Source organism: Podospora anserina, chromosome 4, assembly GCF_000226545.1.
Source record: "Podospora anserina S mat+ genomic DNA chromosome 4, supercontig 4".
Classification (NCBI taxonomy): Eukaryota; Fungi; Ascomycota; class Sordariomycetes; order Sordariales; family Podosporaceae; genus Podospora; species Podospora anserina.
Window position 1 is genome coordinate 1,862,820 of NW_001914850.1, and position 20,141 is coordinate 1,882,960.

General features: G+C 52.6%; 7 protein-coding genes across 7 annotated transcripts; 2 read left to right on the forward strand and 5 right to left on the reverse strand.

Moving 5' to 3' along the window:
- Window positions 1-1,423: 1,423 nt before the first annotated feature.
- On the reverse strand, window positions 1,424-4,131 carry PODANS_4_5830 (uncharacterized protein; the record flags this gene model as incomplete). Its single annotated transcript, XM_001906227.1, has 2 exons — window positions 1,424-3,073; window positions 3,136-4,131. The coding sequence occupies 2 exons, from the start codon at window positions 4,129-4,131 to the stop codon at window positions 1,424-1,426; spliced, it is 2,646 nt and encodes an 881-aa protein (XP_001906262.1).
- Window positions 4,132-6,127: 1,996 nt separating this feature from the next.
- Window positions 6,128-6,820, forward strand: PODANS_4_5820 (uncharacterized protein; the record flags this gene model as incomplete). The annotated part of the gene is made up of 5 exons (XM_001906228.1): window positions 6,128-6,143; window positions 6,201-6,253; window positions 6,311-6,511; window positions 6,565-6,717; window positions 6,779-6,820. 5 exons carry the CDS (start codon window positions 6,128-6,130, stop codon window positions 6,818-6,820), a joined length of 465 nt encoding a protein of 154 aa, XP_001906263.1.
- A 258-nt stretch (window positions 6,821-7,078) lies between these two features.
- PODANS_4_5810 (uncharacterized protein) lies at window positions 7,079-8,482 on the reverse strand (the record flags this gene model as incomplete). The annotated part of the gene is made up of 1 exon (XM_001906229.1): window positions 7,079-8,482. The coding sequence occupies one exon, from the start codon at window positions 8,480-8,482 to the stop codon at window positions 7,079-7,081; it is 1,404 nt and encodes a 467-aa protein (XP_001906264.1).
- A 1,273-nt stretch (window positions 8,483-9,755) lies between these two features.
- On the forward strand, window positions 9,756-11,178 carry PODANS_4_5800 (uncharacterized protein; the record flags this gene model as incomplete). The annotated part of the gene is made up of 2 exons (XM_001906230.1): window positions 9,756-10,908; window positions 10,973-11,178. 2 exons carry the CDS (start codon window positions 9,756-9,758, stop codon window positions 11,176-11,178), a joined length of 1,359 nt encoding a protein of 452 aa, XP_001906265.1.
- Window positions 11,179-11,605: 427 nt separating this feature from the next.
- On the reverse strand, window positions 11,606-13,993 carry PODANS_4_5790 (uncharacterized protein; the record flags this gene model as incomplete). Its single annotated transcript, XM_001906231.1, has 2 exons — window positions 11,606-13,441; window positions 13,493-13,993. 2 exons carry the CDS (start codon window positions 13,991-13,993, stop codon window positions 11,606-11,608), a joined length of 2,337 nt encoding a protein of 778 aa, XP_001906266.1.
- Window positions 13,994-15,474: 1,481 nt separating this feature from the next.
- Window positions 15,475-16,440, reverse strand: PODANS_4_5788 (uncharacterized protein; the record flags this gene model as incomplete). The annotated part of the gene is made up of 1 exon (XM_001906232.1): window positions 15,475-16,440. One exon carries the CDS (start codon window positions 16,438-16,440, stop codon window positions 15,475-15,477), a length of 966 nt encoding a protein of 321 aa, XP_001906267.1.
- A 2,604-nt stretch (window positions 16,441-19,044) lies between these two features.
- On the reverse strand, window positions 19,045-19,674 carry PODANS_4_5785 (uncharacterized protein; the record flags this gene model as incomplete). Its single annotated transcript, XM_001906233.1, has 1 exon — window positions 19,045-19,674. The coding sequence occupies one exon, from the start codon at window positions 19,672-19,674 to the stop codon at window positions 19,045-19,047; it is 630 nt and encodes a 209-aa protein (XP_001906268.1).
- Window positions 19,675-20,141: the final 467 nt, after the last annotated feature.

Here is a 20,141-nt window from a genome sequence, read left to right on the forward strand (position 1 = left end):
TAGGCTGCACCATCTCCTCCTCTGTCCCGCCCCGCCCAAGTTCCTGAGAAACCTCAGACATAGCCATATTGTCATATAAAGAATCAGGCACCCCCCCAAGGCCAGAAGAGTGTTCAACAGTATAAATAGCATCATCCAAAGACTGCTCAGGCTTCTCGACGGCCATCAAAACATCATCTGCAGGTTCGACGGAATCCCTGATACAAGACTCAGAGATATCAAGCACCGGCGGATCCTCCGTGATATTCGCATGGGTTTCACTGCCAGGACTGTAAAGTGGTAGCGTGCAAGAAGAAGCAACTGACGCCTGGGAATGGTTCCTCTGGCTTCGGCTTAAGTACGGTTGGGGATAACCTTCCCATGTTCCACCGTCGGTAACAGGTGCTTGCCACATCTCAACTCTTGTCCAGGATTCAAGAAAGACAAGATCTAGTGTGATGAAATGCTAGAAATGAGTATCGACCATCTTGAGAGGAAGAATGTGCGGGGTTCGCCGACGTTGGTGGTTGGATGTTGCCTAATGGGTTGGTTGACACTCAAAGTGCTTGGTTGTGATGGTCCGAGCTTCTCCTGATCCTTCGGGGACTGTACTGTCTATTATATATAAACGGCACAAAGCTAAAGCTTTTTTTTAACGAGGATTTAATCCAATATTCAATACTATTGATGTTATAAAAAAATAATGCACTTTTATATTTATTATAAATAACATATTCTTGTGACGAACCCCGATCAAGAACCTCTGAAAGGGATACTCAGTTGAAGGTGCTTCTAGACAATTGGTTCGGCGCAGCTAAACTGTGCACAACAATAGCTTATCTCAATCACAATAGTCTGATACCAACGAATGTGACTTGTATTGCATACTGCGGAACTGTCTACAAGCTATCTAGCTCCTCTGTATATATAGACCCGTGGATCACTTTTCCTTCCTGTGGCTCCCTACGCTCATCGTGAGCTCATCGCTCCACTTCCAATTGGTCAGTAACGATTGGCCAGAGGCATCCCGCGCCCCGTGCGTTAGCTCTTCATCCAGGATTGTGACAATTAACTATAACATTACGAAAGGATTATCAAGGTAAAACGGTTCACGATTTTATATTTATTAGATTTAAATGAAAAAATTTAATGGGAGATCTGCAATTATCTTACCTTCGATATAAAAGTAGCGGTGTGGAGAATTGAAGTAAATCCTTAGTAAAAGGACGCTTTGGCTATTCGTCGTTTTAACTACAATAGACAGCGAATCTTCCATGTGCCTTCTTGGACAAGTATTTGTCTTACAGGTTCAGTATTGTCCAAACAAATATCCTATTCGCTGATGACGCTACTCTAACCCAGAAACTCAAAACTACTGAAAACTCCAAGTTCTCCCATCTCACCAACGCCATTTTGATCTGCCCATTACACTGCCACAAGCATCCTACAACTTGCGGAACACGGTGCTAAAGATCTCTCTGCTCTTTTGTAAATTCACCACCCTCAACCTCTCGTTATCCAAATGTGCCGCGTCACTCGCTTGACCACAGGGCAAATGAGCCGCCGGAGCGTTAAACTCCTTCTCCAAGAACCGAATCGGTGGGATAGAACCACCCTCACGAATATACAGAGGCTTCCGTGTCTTTGGCGCAGTTTCGTCGTTGGTTCCATTGGGTGGCAACGCGACAGAGACACCGTTGTTGCTGTCTTCGGATGCCGTTGGCCCCCAGGCCCTCATGACTGCCTCTTCCAGGGTTCGGAAGATGTAGTTTCCAGGCACACCAAGCCATGGCTCGGCCTTGTTGTCGATCCTGATGGTGAGGGTATTGTCACTCTCGAATTGCTCGTACTCTTCCCTGAGGAATGACTTGAGGTTCTTGATCACCTCGTCCACCTCCTGGCCGGGGACCAGTCTGATACTGACATTGGCCGTGGCGTGGCTGCTGATTAAGCTGCCGTCTGGTCCAGATACGTTATATCTGTGGATTGTCAGGTTGGGCTCGCGCCATCTCGCCATGAGACTGCGCTTGAGAGCTTCAATAGGGCCGTTTGCTGGATTCCGTCGGATGAGGATGTTGGCAATGTCATCATACCGAAGGTCCTCCTCCTTGGTCAGGGGAAGAATGCCGTCGTAGAAACCTGGAATGTTGACGTGGTTCTTGCGGTCCTTGAGTTTGCTGACAAGCAGCGTCAAATCGGTCAGCGGCTCCGACAACATATTGCTGCCATCAACACCAGAGTGGAGATCAGGGTGCTTGGAGTCAATGCAGACGGTAGCATGAAGTACACCACGAAGGCCATATGTCAGGCAGGGAACCTCGTCGTCTAACCAGTAACTGTTTGCCAACAGGACGTAGTCGATATGCCCGATGAGTTCCTTGTTGTCATGGATGGCTTCAGCAAATCCTCGCGAACCGGATTCTTCCTCACCCTCGATGACGAAGATGATGTCCGAGTCGAGAGCCTTCTCTTGCAGCAGGTCCGAGACGGCATACAGGGCAGCAATAATGGGTCCCTTGTTGTCGCTCACACCGCGTCCATAGAGATAGCCATCTCGCCCAGACAATTTGAACGGATCAGTCTGCCAGTTGTCCCCCTTCATATCCGCAGGGACAACATCGTAGTGACCGTAGAACAGAATCCTCTTGCGCTTCTCCGCTGGTTCCAGCTTGCCGCTGAACTTGGCGTACACCACGGGATTGTGCAAGGAGCCGGTGCTGAGCATTTCCACTTGAGCGCCCAGTCGCTTGAACAGAGACCCGAGGAAGGTGGCACCTTTGCGGCAGTCCTCGGTGAATTCAGGCCGGGACGAGACAGTCTTGTAAGAGATGAACTCCCGCAGCGATTGGATCATCATATCCTCAGCTGGCCCTGTGCCGTCCTCGGTCTGGGATGGCATGCCGTTAACACGCCAAACACGGACCGTGTTGTCATTGGCACCAGTGAGGAATAGCTGATCGCTGTTGTGAACGACTGTGGCAGAAGACAGGATCTTGGCGTCGTGAGCCTTCCATCGACTCAGGCACTGGTACTTTTGACTAATGTTCTGCGCCGCACCGTTGGTGTCTCTACCATAATGAACTGTGCTGTGTTTCTGTCGGTCGTGTCAGTAAGTGATAGCTTCAGCGTCGTTTTGGGCGCCCATGAAGGTCTTACCGAGGCAGAACCACCAGTTCCTCCACTCCAGAGAAGCCCAAAGCTCATCTTGAGAACATTGACGTTCCCGTCATGGGCCTTGATGACCCTCAACTTCTGCTTCGTGTCCAGATCCCATAGCTCGATGATACCGCCCAGCTTGCCGGCGTACAAGAAGGACCCATCAATGGCAAGCGACATGACGGACTCACTATCATCCTCGCCGAGAACCATCAATTCCTCAATGTCGCCTGTAACAACATTACCGTCCTCGTAGTCCGGCCCGGTATCACACAACTTCCACAGCTTGATGGTCCCGTCGCCTCCACCCGATATCAAGACCTCTTCATCCGAATCGACCAGAACCGTTGGGCCCTTGGCCACCAGCATGCAGAACACCCAGCCGTAGTGCGCATACTGTCGAATCGCACCCGAGTCAATCTCTAGCACCTGTTCGGCCTTGGGTATTAAGGCATAAAATTCCTCGGTCCGTCGAGGTGTTGATGTCCCGCCAACCGCGCGGGAGTCAAAGAATCTATGTTGTCGTCGATCGGGATGGTGGGCCGATTCGTGGGAGGACTTTCGCTCTGGGTCCTTCAGGCTGATCCACTGGATGTCCTGTGTTTGTGTGCCAACGTATACGATTTCTCGTTGTGGCGAATATGCGACACTGAACACATCACCGACATCGTATGTGCTGTAGATCTCGTAGAGGCGTGTAAACGTTCGGGGGCACCAGACATTGATGATGGGCTCGCAGGCTGTCGAGAACAGGTACTTGAAGTCGTCAGCTAACAGCAGGCAGAGCACGCTGCGCTTGTGGGCTTGTATTGTCTGCACTGGCTGGAAGGTGCCTAGCGACCATACGGCAATCTCCCCCTTGCTGGTGCCAGCGAAAATGTACTTGTCGGATACGGCCAGGGCGAGAACCGAGCCATCGTGTCTGAGCTCTTGGAGCTGATCGGGAGCGGCATCAGGGCAACTGTCGTCAAGCTCACGGCTTTGGAGCGAAGCCATTGTCGCGGTTAGATCTGAGAGATTGGGTAGAGATTGTCAGCATGAGCGCAATTCAATAAACAATTCAGCCGTGCAATCCCAACAGAAGGCTGAAGTGTATTTCTTCCAAAAGACGGCCGTTGACTTTTATTTGGACATGGAAAGTTGCTCTGACGACATTTCCGGGGAAAACACTGTCATGGCCGGTGAACGGGGACAGCCCCGCGCTAGCAACAGCCTAGAACAGCTTTCACAGGGATGCCCTGCCCCACGTCTCAGGGTCAACTCCACCACAAAGACCCGCAGATCCGGGCTTCCCAGATTCCATGACAGGATTAAAACGCCCCAAAGAGAAGGGACGGATGCACCCCACGGTGGGACGATCGAAAATGTGTCCCGCGGGTTGGTAAGGTACCTTTACGGGGCAGGCAGAAGGGGTGTGGGGGTTTGCGGGGGACAAAGCCAGGCCAGCGGTTGAAACGGTTGAACAGGCAGAGTAGACATCAGAACTCACCGGTGGTGCCAGCGTGGGATGCCATGGATGCCATAGCCAGCGGCGTGGCAAGAGATGCAGCCGCGGCCCTAGCTTTGTTGATCTTGATGCATCCTTTGCAACCTCCATCATCTTCGTCGTGGCCGTCGTGGCATCGCCAGGGATCAAACGTCTCCCGAAGGACGGGCACGCCGAGAGCCATATCGCCGGGGTTCACCTTCACAGATGTCGAACTGCTGTTGCTCCTTCCATACAAACGCCAAACAAAGTTCTGGGGGACAGGTCTAACGGGGCCGTTGTCGGTGGCCTCTGTCTTTTGTACAGACTCTCCTTGCTGAGACAGAGGTCCGGGCTCTCCGAGTTCGTCCATGTTACACCGTGTCTTCAGATTGTTGCTGGGCCGGGCGGATGACGCGAGATCAGGGTTGAAGTGCACCATTCCTGACGGCTCTCATAAACCACCGCGAACAGGTCGAAAGAAGAAGGACGGAGGCATCTCACCGCTCTTGCGGGAGATATGTCGATAGGCAAAGATATGCAGGAGAAGGTTGGGAGCAGTGGTGGCATGAGGTTGAGGGACAGCTCCTATTCATATACCCAATGGGAAGGTCATCCCGGGCCCGGCAAGAAGCATCAAACGCCACGACGCGTGCTTCTCGACAAAGCAAATGCCATTCCCCGATTGTGGTGCGAGATTTACGAGGCCCGGCGATGGGACACATGGCTCAAAACGTGTTAGCCCCCTGACTTTCTTTTGTTTCTCTCGCCCAGGGGCGAGGGTGAGACCACACCGCATGTCTCTACTGCATCTATCCTCTCCAAGATCGACCTTGGGGGACGAACCACGACGCCGCCAATGATGTGGGATTGTCTCGGCAGCACAGCGTGGTCACGAGGTCGCCCGTTTGCCAACTGTATCTATGTATAGTGTACAGCACACATCACAGCTGAACCTGACTTGAGAAACTCCGGCTTCATGAGATCTTCCCCGTCTCGTGCCGTGCCGATAGCATCATCACATCTGCCCCTGCACTAGCCTAGAGAGTGACACCGGAAAGCTAGCTGTTTCTTGTCAGTGGGGTTATGTAACTTCCTCTGTGACTCTCACCAATTGCCCACTGTCCGATGAGCCCAAGGTCCCCTGCCCCACCGGCAACTCTTATCGAAACCAGGTTCTTATCCGTCGCCGATAACGGCGGGGCGGCTCTCGCACTGTCTTGGCGCTACCTTTGGTGGAGGAACTGGTCTGTGCACGGCACAATCCCTGTAATTTTTTTGGCTTCTGAGATCATCAAGCCGAAGTTTGCAGAATCGAGAGATTTGGACGATAACGACGCCTCTGGCAACCCACCATCGACGACCGCCGCAAACACACCGTGACCCCTCCATCGCCGATTCTTGGATTCCTTCTCCGGACAACAATCACCCAATTTCCCCCCCTGCGATAACCAAGTGTCGGTGGTGAGTCGAGTCCTGCGCGCCGCCTTCCTTTACATCGAGTAATCCCAAACATCACACATCAAAATGGATCACACAAGAGGTGAATACCCTTTGTCTACTGCAAACGATCGACATAGATTCTAATATCGGTTTCTAGATCCCTGCCCATGGGTCATTCTCAACGATTTCGGCGGTGCCTTCGCCATGGGTGTATGTCTCCCGCACGACAGTCCCTCGACCCCTCCATACAACTAATATCCTCTTTAGGCTATCGGTGGTACGATCTGGCACGGCATCAAGGGTTTCAGAAACAGTCCCTATGGCGAGAGACGAGTGGGCGCCATCACAGCTATCAAGATGCGCGCGCCAGTATTGGGTGGTAACTTTGGTGTCTGGGGTGGTCTCTTCTCTACATACGACTGCGCCGTGAAGGGCGTCAGAAAGAAGGAGGATCCATGGAACGCCATCGTACGTCTTTTACGGAATCTTGAAGTTGGTAGCAGACCGCTAACACAGTCCAGATTGCCGGTTTCTTCACAGGTGGCTCGCTCGCCATCCGTGGCGGCTACAAGGCGGCGAGAAACGGTGCCATTGCTTGCGCTGTCCTTCTTGCTGTCATTGAAGGTGTTGGTATTGGTTTTCAGAAGATGATGGCGGGTTCCACAAAGCTCGAAGTATGTTGTCTGAAACTGCTTTTGTTCAGCGCAGTGCATGCTAACAGTGGTGTTCATCCAGGCCCCACAACCACCACCTTCCAACGAAATGAACCTCGCATAGAATGTATCAATAAATCTCATACTGGTCTACCAACACCTCTCAACTCTTTCTCCGGCCTCTTCTGAGCTGGACGTGTATTTTCGTACGCATATATGACGGTCAGGATCTTGGGTGGCGGCGTTCCCTTGTAACATAGAATCGGTTGGTAACGTCTCGATGTGGAGGGGGGCATGGCCGTGATGCCGAAAACGGTGGAGACAATCATCTGAATAATATTTCATTACTGTTTATACCATGCTCACGTTTGTCCAAGATCTTCTACAATGCTATAGGTTCGCTCCTCTTGCTGGCTCTCCTTAGATCCATCCCGAAAACATCCTCGGACTCATAGCCAGCCGGCGTCGATCCGTCTGGCTGCCACACCCGGAAATGCGCGTGGCTGCGCCTATCAACCCATGCTCGAAACATGCCACCGCAGTTAAAGTCCTGAAGGACGCCACAGCGAGCATCGAGCAACATCCCGTTGTCGTCTCGAGCCTCCGCGATCTCGATACCAATGATGCCCCCTGCGCCCTCACCCGTCAAACCCCACCGATCCCCTGCACTCTTTTCCAGCTCTCCCCCTGGCCCTGCCACTTTCGAGACCGCCTCCTTTGACGAGACACCCCCGAAGCGAGCCATCGCCCCCACGGTCCTCGCAGCAGCAGTGCGAAGAAACGAATCCCCGTTCCCGGTCCCCGAAACCGCCATCGCCCGCGTAGTCACCACCTTTGGGGTCTTGAACGCAGGATTGTAGCTGAACGGGCTAGGCAGGCAATCCGCCATGAGACCTTTCAGTGCATTAGATATCACCACCACTGGACCGGGCCGACATCTTAACTCTGCGTGACCAGAAGGGTCCCCTTCTTCAGCCCATTCTTCTGCCCAGAATCCGGCCCCGACGGAGGGGGTGTCACCTATTCGACCGGTCAACTTGTTGGTTAGGCCGCCTGTGCTGGTTGCGACGGTGATGATGCCTTGCTCGTCTAGGGTCACGGCGCCGACGGTGCCTTGGGGGAGATATTCTTCTTTGCTGTAGGTGGCGAGGCTCTTTCCAGGGTTTTGCCTTTCGCGTTCCAGGGCGCGGGTGTGCTCGTCCCAGCGGGTTTGGGTGTAGAAGTAGGATTGGGGAACGATGGCGAGGTTGTATTGCTTTGCTAGTTGTTCTGCTGCTGGGCCGTGGATGAGGGTGTGGCCTTGGGCGTTGGGGACGTCGAGCATGTTTGCGGAGGGTGATTGGGAATGGCGGCCCAGGAGGTCATCTTCTCCGTGTTGGAGGATTGCTTTTGCTAGGAGGATGGGATTGCGGATGTGGCGGAGGCCGGTGACGCCTACGCCGCGTTTGGGGTAGGAACCTGGGTGCGAGACCATTATGGAGGCTTCGAGCTCGTTGTAGCCGTCGCGGGTAAAGACGGCGCCGTGGCCGGCGTTGAAGAGGGGGTTGTCTTCTAGTAGGGCGACGGCGTAGGTTGCTGTGGAGAGGGAGGAGGGGAAGGTGTTGGTGGAGGGTTCAGGAGTGAACATGTAGTGATGGGTCTTGCCGATGATGGTGAGGAGTGATTCACGATATTGACTGTAGCGGTCTGGTGGGAGTGTTTCGGGGGTGATGTTGCCGGCTCCGCCGTGGATGATAATTTGGGGCTTGAAGCGGGCTGCGGAGGGAGGGATGGGTTTGTATTCCATTTTGGCCGTCATTGTTTCTGACCCAGGTATCAATTCACGTATAGAAAATCACAGGCTTCCTCACCTGGTGAGATAATGGCACCAGCTCCTGATGCAAAGGCGGAATGTCCCTGGATGCAAGAGGCCTACCGATAAGGAGATGCCGCTGGCGTTATCGCTAACCAATCAGCGCTTGACTGGCAGTGGTGAGGATCAGATGCCGCCGCTAGGATCTTGGCGGTTTTTGCATGTTAAACAGACACAACTTTGATGTTTAACGGCAGCCACCGATTGGAGAACAGTGTTACACAACACGGGAATGTGTCGAGGCGGATAATAGTTAAAATATCTCTTCAACATTTCTTCATGGTTACCTGGCGCCTTCGACCACTCGGCCATTTCACTTCTTGGCAGGTACCTCTGTATCACCTCGAATCCCTCTGGCTGTCAACCCATCTTCGAACAAAGGATCAACACATCCAAAAGAGCGAGGCCTGATGGTATCTCGACTCGAGAAATCCGCAATCACAAGTCTTTTCCCTACCTGAGTGAGCCCGATCAAACAGTCACAAAATGCCACATCTCGCTAGAAAGTTGCTGCGAAAAGTACAACAGTTACGTCATCGCACATGATGAGGCTCGTGATGCTTCCCACCACGACCAACTAAGAAACCGATGGCAAGGTGGGTGCGCTCCTGCTTCTGACTTATCTTCCTCAAGATCAGTCCGAGTTGCTATCAAGCTCCCTGTTGTTCCTGTCGGCGGCTGTGGCGCCGTCATCAAGGCATGCGGCTCACGGTCTTTCAGCGGTCACGAAGACGCACCGTGGAACATGGACCCCCGGTTTCCTTCAAGAAAGAATAGGAATCACTCGCTGTTTGCCTGTTGGTTAACGGGGACTTTCCTTCATCTGGCTTCCACTCACATCTCGCCTTTTGCATTTTCTTCTGGTAACACCACTGATACCCCGAGCCTCCCTTCGGGATTTTGCCTCCTTGGCCCGCATAGCGTTCTCTGAGATTCAGGGGTGACCAGTCGAGGTGGCAGGCACAACTTTGCAACACGAGCCCGCTGTGACGGTGCCTTGCACTGGAGGCTGGGAGGGCTTTGTCGTTCATCTGATTGTTGGTTGGCATTGGATTTAATATGCCCGTTCATTCCAGCTGGTAACTCTCTCCCTTGACACATTTTTTTCTTTTGGTCTGTTTACTTTAGCCATCGCCTAGTGGTGCCAGCATTCTCTTCTTCTTGCTCTATCGTTCTTTTTTAAGGCTTCCATGTCATAGCTACAGCCATGACTGGTTCGAGGATGCGCCGGCTAACCGCCGTCATCATCTGTGGCCTGATAGGATCATACGCCTGTCCAGAACCACAGAACGCGACTACGACGACGACATCCGCTGAAGTGGTTGTGGCAGTAGTCAGCCCGACAAATTCCGCGTTATCAACCACCACCACCCAACCGGTCACATCCCTTGCGGAAGCAGTCACAACTACCACCGCGCTCGACAACACCGCCACCGCAACACTCCACAACAAAGTCGTAATAGACAACACCCTCCCCTCGGGCACCAACCCCCTAGCCAACAACATCGAAAACGTCACCTGGCTAGGCTACCAAATAGCCAACAATTCGTGTTCTCACCGCGACTTGGGGTTTGCGGGCAAGTTGGGAGGGAAATGGTACTCCATCTTTGGGGACACGTTATGGGCTGCCCCAGGGGTGACAGACATGTTTCTTGACCCGCCCGGCTTTCACGGCATGGTTCGGGATTCTATTTCTTTGCTCACGGACGACCCACTGACGGTGGTGGACCTCCATCTCAATGACGACGAGCCGGTGCCACATCAATTGCAGTTTGTGCCTTTTAATGAGGAGTGGGGGGAGACGAACCAGTATGGGTTTGGGGGGACGAGTTTGTGTGAGGTTGACGAGGAGACGGGGATGGGGGTGCTCTATTACCTGGTGGTAAGTTTCCAGTGCTCTTGTGAGGGATCGTATTGTGCTGATGGAAGACAGAATGGGAATGAATCCCTCGGTTTAATCGGTGCTGGCGTGGCGCGAGTTGAGCTCATCGACGAGGTCCCTACCGTTACACACCGGTACGGCAGTCAAGGTTGGTGGTGGGACTCGAAGAAATATGCCAGATATGGTGATCAGATTGCGTATCGGGATGAGAATTCGGAGTATATCTATATTTGGGGTGGGCCGCCGGATTATATCAAGGGTTGGAGTACCATCAACTACCACTACCTTGCTAGGGTGAAGGCGAAGAAGGCGTTTGATTTGGGGGCGTATGAGTACTATTGGGGAAAGCAGAAGGGGTGGAGGAAGCAGGTGCTGGATCGGTTTGATACTGAGACGTCGGTTATGTGGGGGAGTGGACAGGGGCAGGTGCATTGGAGTGAGTATTGGGGGTGTTATTTGCTGGTGCATTTGGGGATTGGTGAGTCTACCTGAAGGATGCTTGGGATTGAGTGACGGACGGCTGACTGTGCCTGGTGTTGTAGCTGGTGGGGCGGTGTTTATCCGGACGGCGGACAACTTGGAAGGGCCCTGGACGCCGGATGTGCAGATTTTCCAGGCGATGCCTATTGATGATGGGTTGGTGTACGCCGGGGTGGCACACCCGTATTTGGATGAGACGGGGAAGACGCTGGTGGTGTCTTATACGAACAACAACCATATTGAAGTGCTGAGGGTCGAGTTTGCATGATATTACACTGGACAAAAAGAGTCTACAACACATTATTACTTTTCAATACCTAATCCGGGCAAGAGGAACTCCGTCAGACCGCCCACCGCTGTATGTGCACATTCAGTCAACGGGTGTAGCAAGTACATATATCATTTTACGTTTTTCTTCCACGCAAACTCCAAGTCATGCTAGGTACCCACCGTTTGGCATAACTACCACCTCCTCCAGGACCGCCACGTACCTTGATTCCTTGAATGAATCTGAATTGGCCTATCAGAAATTCAGGGTTATCTCGTCACACCAATTCTCATTCGTCGTGACCTTCTCTCTTTCACTTCCCACATATATGTGATTACTCGCTACAATCCACATGAATTAGGTTTCGAGATGGGTGAGCAAAGTATTATGTGAACATTATTATCTCTCCACGAGGCCATGTCCGATACTAGACCCTATAATGTGGCACACTTCTCAGCCCCCCACTACCCTGAGCACCTGCTGGATCAAACCCAGAGGTCATCCCAGTTTTCGGTGGCGGGCTTCCACCCGTCACTCTCGGGGGAGGACCAACCCTCGGCAAAGGCGGCAGCTTCCCAAGCGCCTGCCTCGCAGCCAACTCTTCAGCTCCCTTCCTCGCCGTCTCAACCCTCTTCTTCTCTGCATCCTCCATCGCCCTCCTGATTATCTCGTCATCGCTCAGATCCCCATCTCTCGACACACCTCTCAGATCAATAACAGGCTCATCACCACTGCTACCGCCACTCTTGAAATCCCACCGGTCAGCCTCCGCCTGTTGCTTGACACTCTCAACATTCATTTTAGCCTCCTCAGGCGTCATCATGACATAGTGGGCAGGGTTAAAGTCCCTCCCTATCGTCCCCTGATCAGGTCTACCAAGCGGGATCTGCCTCGTGATAGCGACCAAAGCACACATGAACTTCATACTCCTCGCCGCGCGCAACGGTTCATTAGACCAGTTCGACCTGTGCGTAACGATGCAGCGCATCTCAAGCATGTTCATCTCCCCCAGCCCAACAATCGCGAGGGCGAGGTTGGGGAGGTAGTCCCTCTTATTGTCTGGATGCTTGAGGAAAGCCTCAAGCTCCGACTTGAGATACTGGAGGTCTTTGAACGAGGTCTTGACGTCAATATTGAAACTTACCGCTTGACGGTTCGACCCGGAGCGGGTGACGTTCTCGATGCGGCACTGCTGGAGCCATTCGTTGCCTGCTTGGAGTTCCATCCAGTTGTCGACGCGTTTGAAGACTGTGTAGAGGAGTGAGGTTCTAACGACGATCAAGGAGACGGATTGTTTTTGCTGGCCGGACCAGAGCTCGACTCTGTCGCCTATGTCGTAGGGGTGGTCGAAGAGGATGAAGATGCAGCCTGCGAGGAAGTGGTGGATGGTTCGGCCGACGGCGAAGGTGAGGCCGAAGCCGAGGAATTTGACGGTTTCTTGGATTGATTTCAGGGAGGGGACCCAGAAGATGAGGATGAAGTAGACCATTATGGCGGCGAGGGCGGCGAGCATGACCCAGTCGAAGGTGTTGATGCAGTGGTCTGCGTTGTGCATGCTCTTGTAGATGTTTTGGCGGATGCGGCCGGCTTCGGCGACGGTCCACTCCATTTCTTCCAGTCTGAGGTCGCCAATTTCGGCTTCGTCGAGGACCTTGAAGTATCTTTCGGCTTCTTCCTTGCGGAAGGGGCCGAGAACCTCGGCGATGTCCTCGGCGGTGAGGGTCGTCTTGCCCACAGAAACCATGGACATCCAGATGCGACGTGCCAATGCGGCAGCAGACTTTGGGTTCGCAATAGCGCGCTCGACAGTGGCGTAGCTCGAGGAAGGATGGAGCCAGTGGGACTTGGGGTCGCTCGAGAGGAAGTTGCCGAAGAAGGAGGTGATGCCATACGAGTCCACCCCGAGTCGGGCAAGATAACGAGTGGCACGAATGCGATGCTCGCCGTGTCCAGCCATGGTAGCGTTGCTGATCATCATGTCCTCCTCGGTGAACTCGGGGGTGCCAACGGGGTAGAGGTATATCGAGGCCTCGTAGAGCGCCATGAGAGCGTTGTGCATATCCTTGGAGTGGGCGATCTTGGTGTGGTCCGAGCGGCTGTGGAAGTGGATGGTGATGTAGAGCATGACGATCTTCCAGACAAAGTAAAAGCCAGCCCAGAGGGTGCCCTGCTCGAGGAAGTCGTCGATTAGGTCAACCCAGCCGACATCGCCTTCGGGAAGATCGTAGATCATGGCAAGCTCAAGACGATCTACCCAGACAGTCTGTCATGTGTCAGTGAGATCAAACTTTGGTATGACTGGGATTTGACCTACAATAATGTACGCAATATAGGAGCAGCAGATGGTGACAAAGATGCAGATAGGGCGTCGCAATGTCCTGATGATGCGCCAATAGCGCATATGTGCCGGGTTCACATAACGTGCCACCAGCCTGAAGATGTACGGCAAGGCACTCGCAAAGATATACGTAATGGCGAAGCAGACCCAAGTGACCAGAAGCCACACGAAGATGTAGTAGACTGTCTTTTCAGACCTCTGCGCGAAGAACTGTTCGTCGTCGAGGGCATCTTCCTTCTTGATGATGTCTTTGTTGCCAATTACAATCACCGGGATGGCCAGTATGATACCGACAAAGCCGAAGATTATGAGGAAGCGGATGAACTTGTAGGCATTCTTCCAAATGTATTTTCGATATGTGGTCGTGGCTGTGGTGTAGTACGGTTTGTTGTCTCCTGGTTGGGACATGCTACCCTTCCCTTCGTCCAGCAATGGGGCGGACCCAAAGACCTCGACAGTTTTTCCCGTTGGTTCCATTGTCATTGGTGGTGCCAAAAGGTCTTAGATGCCGAGTAATGTGCCCGACAGGCAGTATGAATCGCCTCTCCGGGTCTGTTTGGCGTACACGAATGGATGATATCGAGGTTCCTGGAATCGAAGAAGTAAGGCAGTCATAAGTGCCAAAGAAGAGGGATAGCTGTGGCTATCAACCCTCTGGCAAGAGAGCATCAAAGGGGCACAGTTTGATCTCCCTGGGATTGCTGCCTTCGTATCATGTTGCTGACATGACAGGCGAGACCATGGCGATACAAGGGAAGGCTGGCTCTGGCGATGGCGCAGAAGCTTGGCGTTCGGCATGGAACATTATGGCTGGACTGTCACCTCGCCGGAGCGGGTCGTCAGCAAACTGGAACTCTCTCTTTGGTTAGCAAACGTCTGGCGATGTCAGCAGTCGCAGGGTTCGGTAATTTGCACCCATCGTGCTGATAAGGCTGATAAATGTTCTTCTGAATCGATGTAAGGGTGGTCTCGGCAAGCGAGAATAGTAACTCTGAGAGAGGTTGGTAGACAGCTATTACCTACATTGTGTAGTTTGGCATGGAGGCTGTGCTGATGATGATGGGTGCCTACTACTATTGGCGACAAGAGCAGACGACTGGTTGACACTGGGCTAGAATGCTTAACAGGCCCGTAACTTAGCACCCAATCAGAAGACACTGGGATTTGGCCGCACGCCAGCTTTCCCAGCTGCGGCACAGGACTCATTCTTATCTAACGACCAGTATCATCTGCCTCACCGAAGCTCCGACTCTTGCTGCTCGACTGATGGCCGGTTCAGTTCATCCTGCCCACTTTCACAAATTAAGCTCGCATGCCAAGAATGCTTGATAAGATGCCAAGGCGCTGACGGCATCCCTGGGCTATTTTTGGTGCACAAAACCCCGCCTATCAGAACGCATGCCCCCACAAGGCCCCCAAATCTTATCCAGACATCACATCACTGTTCACGTATCGCTGATGCTGATTATACAACTTTCGGGACAACAGGCAACACATGCTTGAAACTCCAACAAAATCAATTGGGGTCGGTGCCTAGGGTATATAAAAGAAGACCGAGTCATCTACCAAACCATCGACCAAACCGCGCAAACTCCAAGTTGTGCATAACCATATCACCATACATGTAAAAAAAAATTAAAAAAATCTTCGCATTGTCGCATCACTGGTCCTTTGGTGTGATGATATATGCTGAGACTAAATTGCTAGCAACAACATCTCAAGCTTCATGAGCGGCGTCCACAAACCCACCACCGACCCAGTTGCCACTAGCTTGTCCACCGCCTTAAAGACGAGGGCTGCGCATTGTAAGCAACCTGGTAACTCCTCCGGATGATGAGAATGTCTTCATGTTGAGAACCTCAAGTCCAATTCTTGGATCCCATTGGGGAACGACGGATTAATCTAGCAGCAAGACAGCCCACCAAATCATGAGCACCCAGATAGCTCTGAAGGGCTTCTCACAGAAATAGGCCCAGGCATCGGCTGATAAACCGAATGCCATCTTTAGCAATGCGCTCCCAAATCGGGTCCGTCAAAACCTCCTCGAAATGAGGAGACTGAACGTCGCGGTTGGCGTAGAACCCAGCGTTCGAGGCTTCCAACTGCTCAAGCGCCTCGTTGCGGACAGCTAGGGCTTCTTCAAGTAGCTTCTGGTAGTTTCGAATCTCGGCTTGGGCCTCTTGATAAGCGTCATGGGCCTCCTGGTATCGCCTGTGAAGCTCAACCACGTGTTGCTGACTCTCAGATTCCAATTCTCCCAAGACATTGAGGCTGGATTCGAGATTGTGGTTGTCGGAAGCGAGGGTATCCAGTGAGATCTTGGCCTCGAGCGCCTTGTGTTCAGCTTCCACGACATTGGCCTTCAAGGCAGTTCTCTCTGGGTTCCGATTGGCCTGGGCGGTCTTGAGCTTGGTATCGGATTCCTTGTTGATCTCCACGAGCTTCTTGTCGAGCCTATTCTTCGCCTCCGCAAGCTTGCTGTCGTAGTCTTTCTTGGCCTCCGCCAGCTTGACCTTCAAGGTCTCAAGATCCTTGGCTCGGAGAGACTCCCAGTGCTTGGCAGCCTTCTGGGTCACCTCGTGGGCCTGCTTCTCCTTGGTGAGTTCGTCGCGCAAACCCTTCAACTGGGCCTGCATCGAGGCTTCAGTCATGGCGCGGGCTTGTTGCTCATTGGCTAACTGTGTTTTCAGGGCCTGGATCTGGCAATCCGTCGGTCTTGTTGGCGTTGGCACGATCATGATCTGTACTGGCAAGCTGCTGACGAAGGCGCTGAAGCTCATAGTGCTTCTCCTTGTGCTGAGCTGCGTGCTTCTTCGCAGCGACGTCAAAGGCGTCCAGGAGATCTTGTTGGCGAAGAGCTGGGTGAGGCGGTCACCCATCATGCGTGAGACAGGCCTTGGCTCGATTCTCCCACTCTTCGGCATTCCTCTTTATGCGATGAAGCTGCTCCTTGTGCTGGTCCTTCTTTTCCTCCAACTCCCGAATGCGGTGCTTGAGTAGATCGACCTCAGCGTGATTGCTCATTGAGCAAGCCAGAGCTCTGGGGACGCGAGTCTGGGACATCTTGCTCTACTAAGAAGATTGAATCGAGAAGGTTTAGCTCGCGTTGTTTGTGCCGAAGACTGGTATGTTGTGTGTCTGGGGACGGAGGTCGACAAGAGCTGTGCTGGGCCCGGGAGAGAGATCGGGAGCAAAATACGGATGCCCCGGAGAGTTGTGACCCTTGAAGCGCTTAGTGATGACTGGAAGGCGCCCAGGTGGGAACTCACAGTGTCACTCGCGTCTATCGAGCAGAGAGAAGCCTCGACCGCGAGCTGCATGAGGGTTGCAGGTATGATGTGTGAAAGTGAAAGTTGCAGTGGAAAATATGAGGTCCGATTGCAAGCTGGAGGTGCAGGTAGGATGAAGAGGCCGAAGGCAGATAAGATTTTCAAGACAGGCAGCACAGGAAATATCTACTCCCAGTGCCACCGGTATCCCTCTCCAAGATAGCCAGTAGATTGATTTGTAATGATTTGAAATAAAAGGCCCCTCAACTCGACCATCGCCATGCGGTCTGCTGTTATGTGCATCTGGTGCAGCTTCGTACCTATATACCAACACTGACATGTCAGCGACCTCCAGAGCTCTCAAACCGACGTTGAGAACAGATGACCGCAGAAGAATAGATTAATAGTAGCAAAAGGACATGAAAGGAGCGATTAATAAGCATAGCTTTAACGATTTTTTTTTGGCACAGTCACAACTTCAATTGCTAGGTATTGGACCACCGAGGAGGACCTTTCCGCACTAGACTGATATAGTTGGTACGAGGGGTGACGTGAGAACCCTTACCAGCAACTACGATAACTACCCAAGGCACTTTCCTTTCACCTCCCTAACGTATTCGTCTTTGCTGTAGAAACCTCGCTCACTTCTCATGGCCGAGCTTGTTGATTCCTGGCATACACCAAGTCCCATTAACAGCCAGCACAGAGCCAGCTACGGTAGCCAATCAACATGACGACCCACCAGATAATGTTGGGCTGGTGACCTAGGCAAGTGACTGGCTGCGAAAGTGAGGCCAAAATGGCCAGAAATGGTAAACAAATTGGTGATACAGTAATTGGTTGTTGGTTTAAAAGTAAACAGTAAGGAAATCTAGCCTTAAAAGTAAACCGGTGTGGGTCTGGTGAAAGCCTGGGCCCTTTGTCTGGTGCCCCACAGATAATCATGACCCAAGCCAGCTTGAAAGGGCTGTTGAAGAAATAGACCCACGTATCAGCGATGAACTCTTTGCCATCCTCGAGAATGAGTTCCCAGATCGACCCAGCAGAGGTAGCCTGTACTTGGCACTGAGTGCTGGGAGTGCTGAAGCGATCGCGTTGTCCGGTGAAGAGCACCTCTCGAGTGGGCTCATCTTTTTCCATGAGATCATATCTGAGCGCCCCGAGCTCCTGTTTCAGCTGTGAGACTTCTCTCTCGAGCTCTCACCCTGTCCCTGGGTGAGAGCGCGCTGTTGTGGGGCGAAACGTCGTGACCGGACATCTTGGTCGTGCCATTCTGAAGTATCTTGTTCGCGGTGACTGGTGTCAAGAGAGGTATGGGAGGGAAAATATGAGGCGGGTGGTCAACCGGCCGATGGAGAAGAAGGTAAGAAGAATGGCCAGTTGTTCGTGTTCGTGTCAAGACTGAGGGATCAGCGGGCCGCAGACCACGCTGCAAGAGATACTTGCTGGCTGGGCAGGACAGTGGGACCCGGATCCCCTTATCGGGAGCAACAATTCACTTCCACTCCCAGATAAGGCCGCGAAGGAGGGGGTCCAGATAAGGAAGCCCTGGTGCCTTCAAGTTACTGATATCGTGATTAGGTACTGCAGGTACCACGGGGGGTTCTCTGTTGATCGAAGGCCAAAACCGCGCCACTGTGGCCAACTCCGAAAGGTTCAACCGCCGTGAATACTAAGCCTTCGTGTTTCGCATCATGGTGGCTGGTCATTACTTTATCTCGCCCCTATTTGCAGTTCACAATATCATGCCCGGGACATGCCATGTTACCAACCTGGAATTGACGTAGTTAATACACCAGCATGACGAAAACTTGAAGCTCTTAGTATATTTAGTTGCCGTAAGGCAAGGTGGAACAGTTCCCTTCCAGGTTCCTTGGCTGTAGCATATAGGTAGTCATGAAACACATGGGTAGTAGCTTGGCTCAAACAGTATGAACTGTGAGTCAGTACAGCTCGCCATCTTTGACTAATGTTATTCTCGCCAAGTTCTACAGCAGACAAACATGATGGAAATCTCAAGTCTGGTCATATCACTGATGTGGTTAGGCACAGCTTTCATAGCAGAAAATCGCGACACAAAAGCAAAAGAGCAGGCCAGGGGCTGAATGGTATCATATATTGACGGCTACCCAATATAAGTACCCAGGCCAACCTGGTGCTGAGCATGAATTCCGATGTTGGTGATGTTGACGGTTGACAGTAGGTCGCACCGCAGTTGGTTCTTGTCCTTGTCGACCTCTTTCACTGTGAGCCACCATATTAAACCCCATGTGTAAACTTCTTCTTGTGCCTGAGTGTTGGCTTGGTCGCATCCCTTTCCTCCCCTCCCCGAGTTCTCGATAAAGAGAGCGTCCCTCTGGACCCCTCAAGCATCATGGCGCTGCTCGCTGACGGGTGGTACTCAATCTCCTTGAGCTTGGCAGCATGATCATCATGGTCAGCAGCAACCTGTAGAAGTCGACGCCGGGTAGCATCCCGCTCCTCCCTCAGCCCTTCCTGTGTAATCTTGTAGCGGCCTTCTGCGGCAGCAAGTGAGTGTTGCAGATCGTCAATGATCTTCCTGGCAGAATTGAGCGAGGACTGGAACAAAGCCTTCTCCATCCTGCATCTGTGCGAAATCTCTGCGTCGAGCTTTTCGAGCTCAGTGGCTCTGCTCTGCCACTCCCGAGCCGCGTTCTCCGCCGTCTGAAGTTTCTCCTTGTAGAGCTCCCTGTCACGCTGAGCGTCTTGCAGTTCAAGAACCAGGCGGTTTGCCGAGTATACCCGATTGTTGAATCGGTGATCTCGGGTAAGGTCGTGGAGCCTCTGCTCGGCCCGAATCCTGGCCTGGCGCTCTTGAATCAGAGCACCCTCGAGCTCGCTGTAGGATGGTTTGGTCGTGTGCGACATCGTGGAGGTGGTAATAGTTGGAATGATGATGGTGAGACGGTCAACCTGGCGGAAACTTTGACAGTGCTGTGATGTGATTGATGGGAGAGGTGTTAGGCGATTGGGGCTTTGTTGTCACTCAGGAAGTTAGAGTCTGGCGGGGACTTATCCACTAATCCTGAGACATCTTTTCACTCCGTAAGCGTTGACTCCTTGTAGGAGTGACCCGGGAGCAATAGGTTAATCTGATGTGCATTCACCTCAGGAAGTGGGTAATGGACAAAGAAAAGGCTGGGCGGGATCCTTATCTCATGTCACGGGCACGGGAGATAGGCACGATATCAAGAGTCTTGAGTGAATAGGACCTGTAGAACCTTCCAGGGCCCGATCAAAGATATAGAACTCTCTGTAGATATCAATCTGCTCCTGATATCAGATGGTCCCGGTTTGTTTGGGGCTCTGAAGGCTGGCCTGTGCGTCCGAGTAAA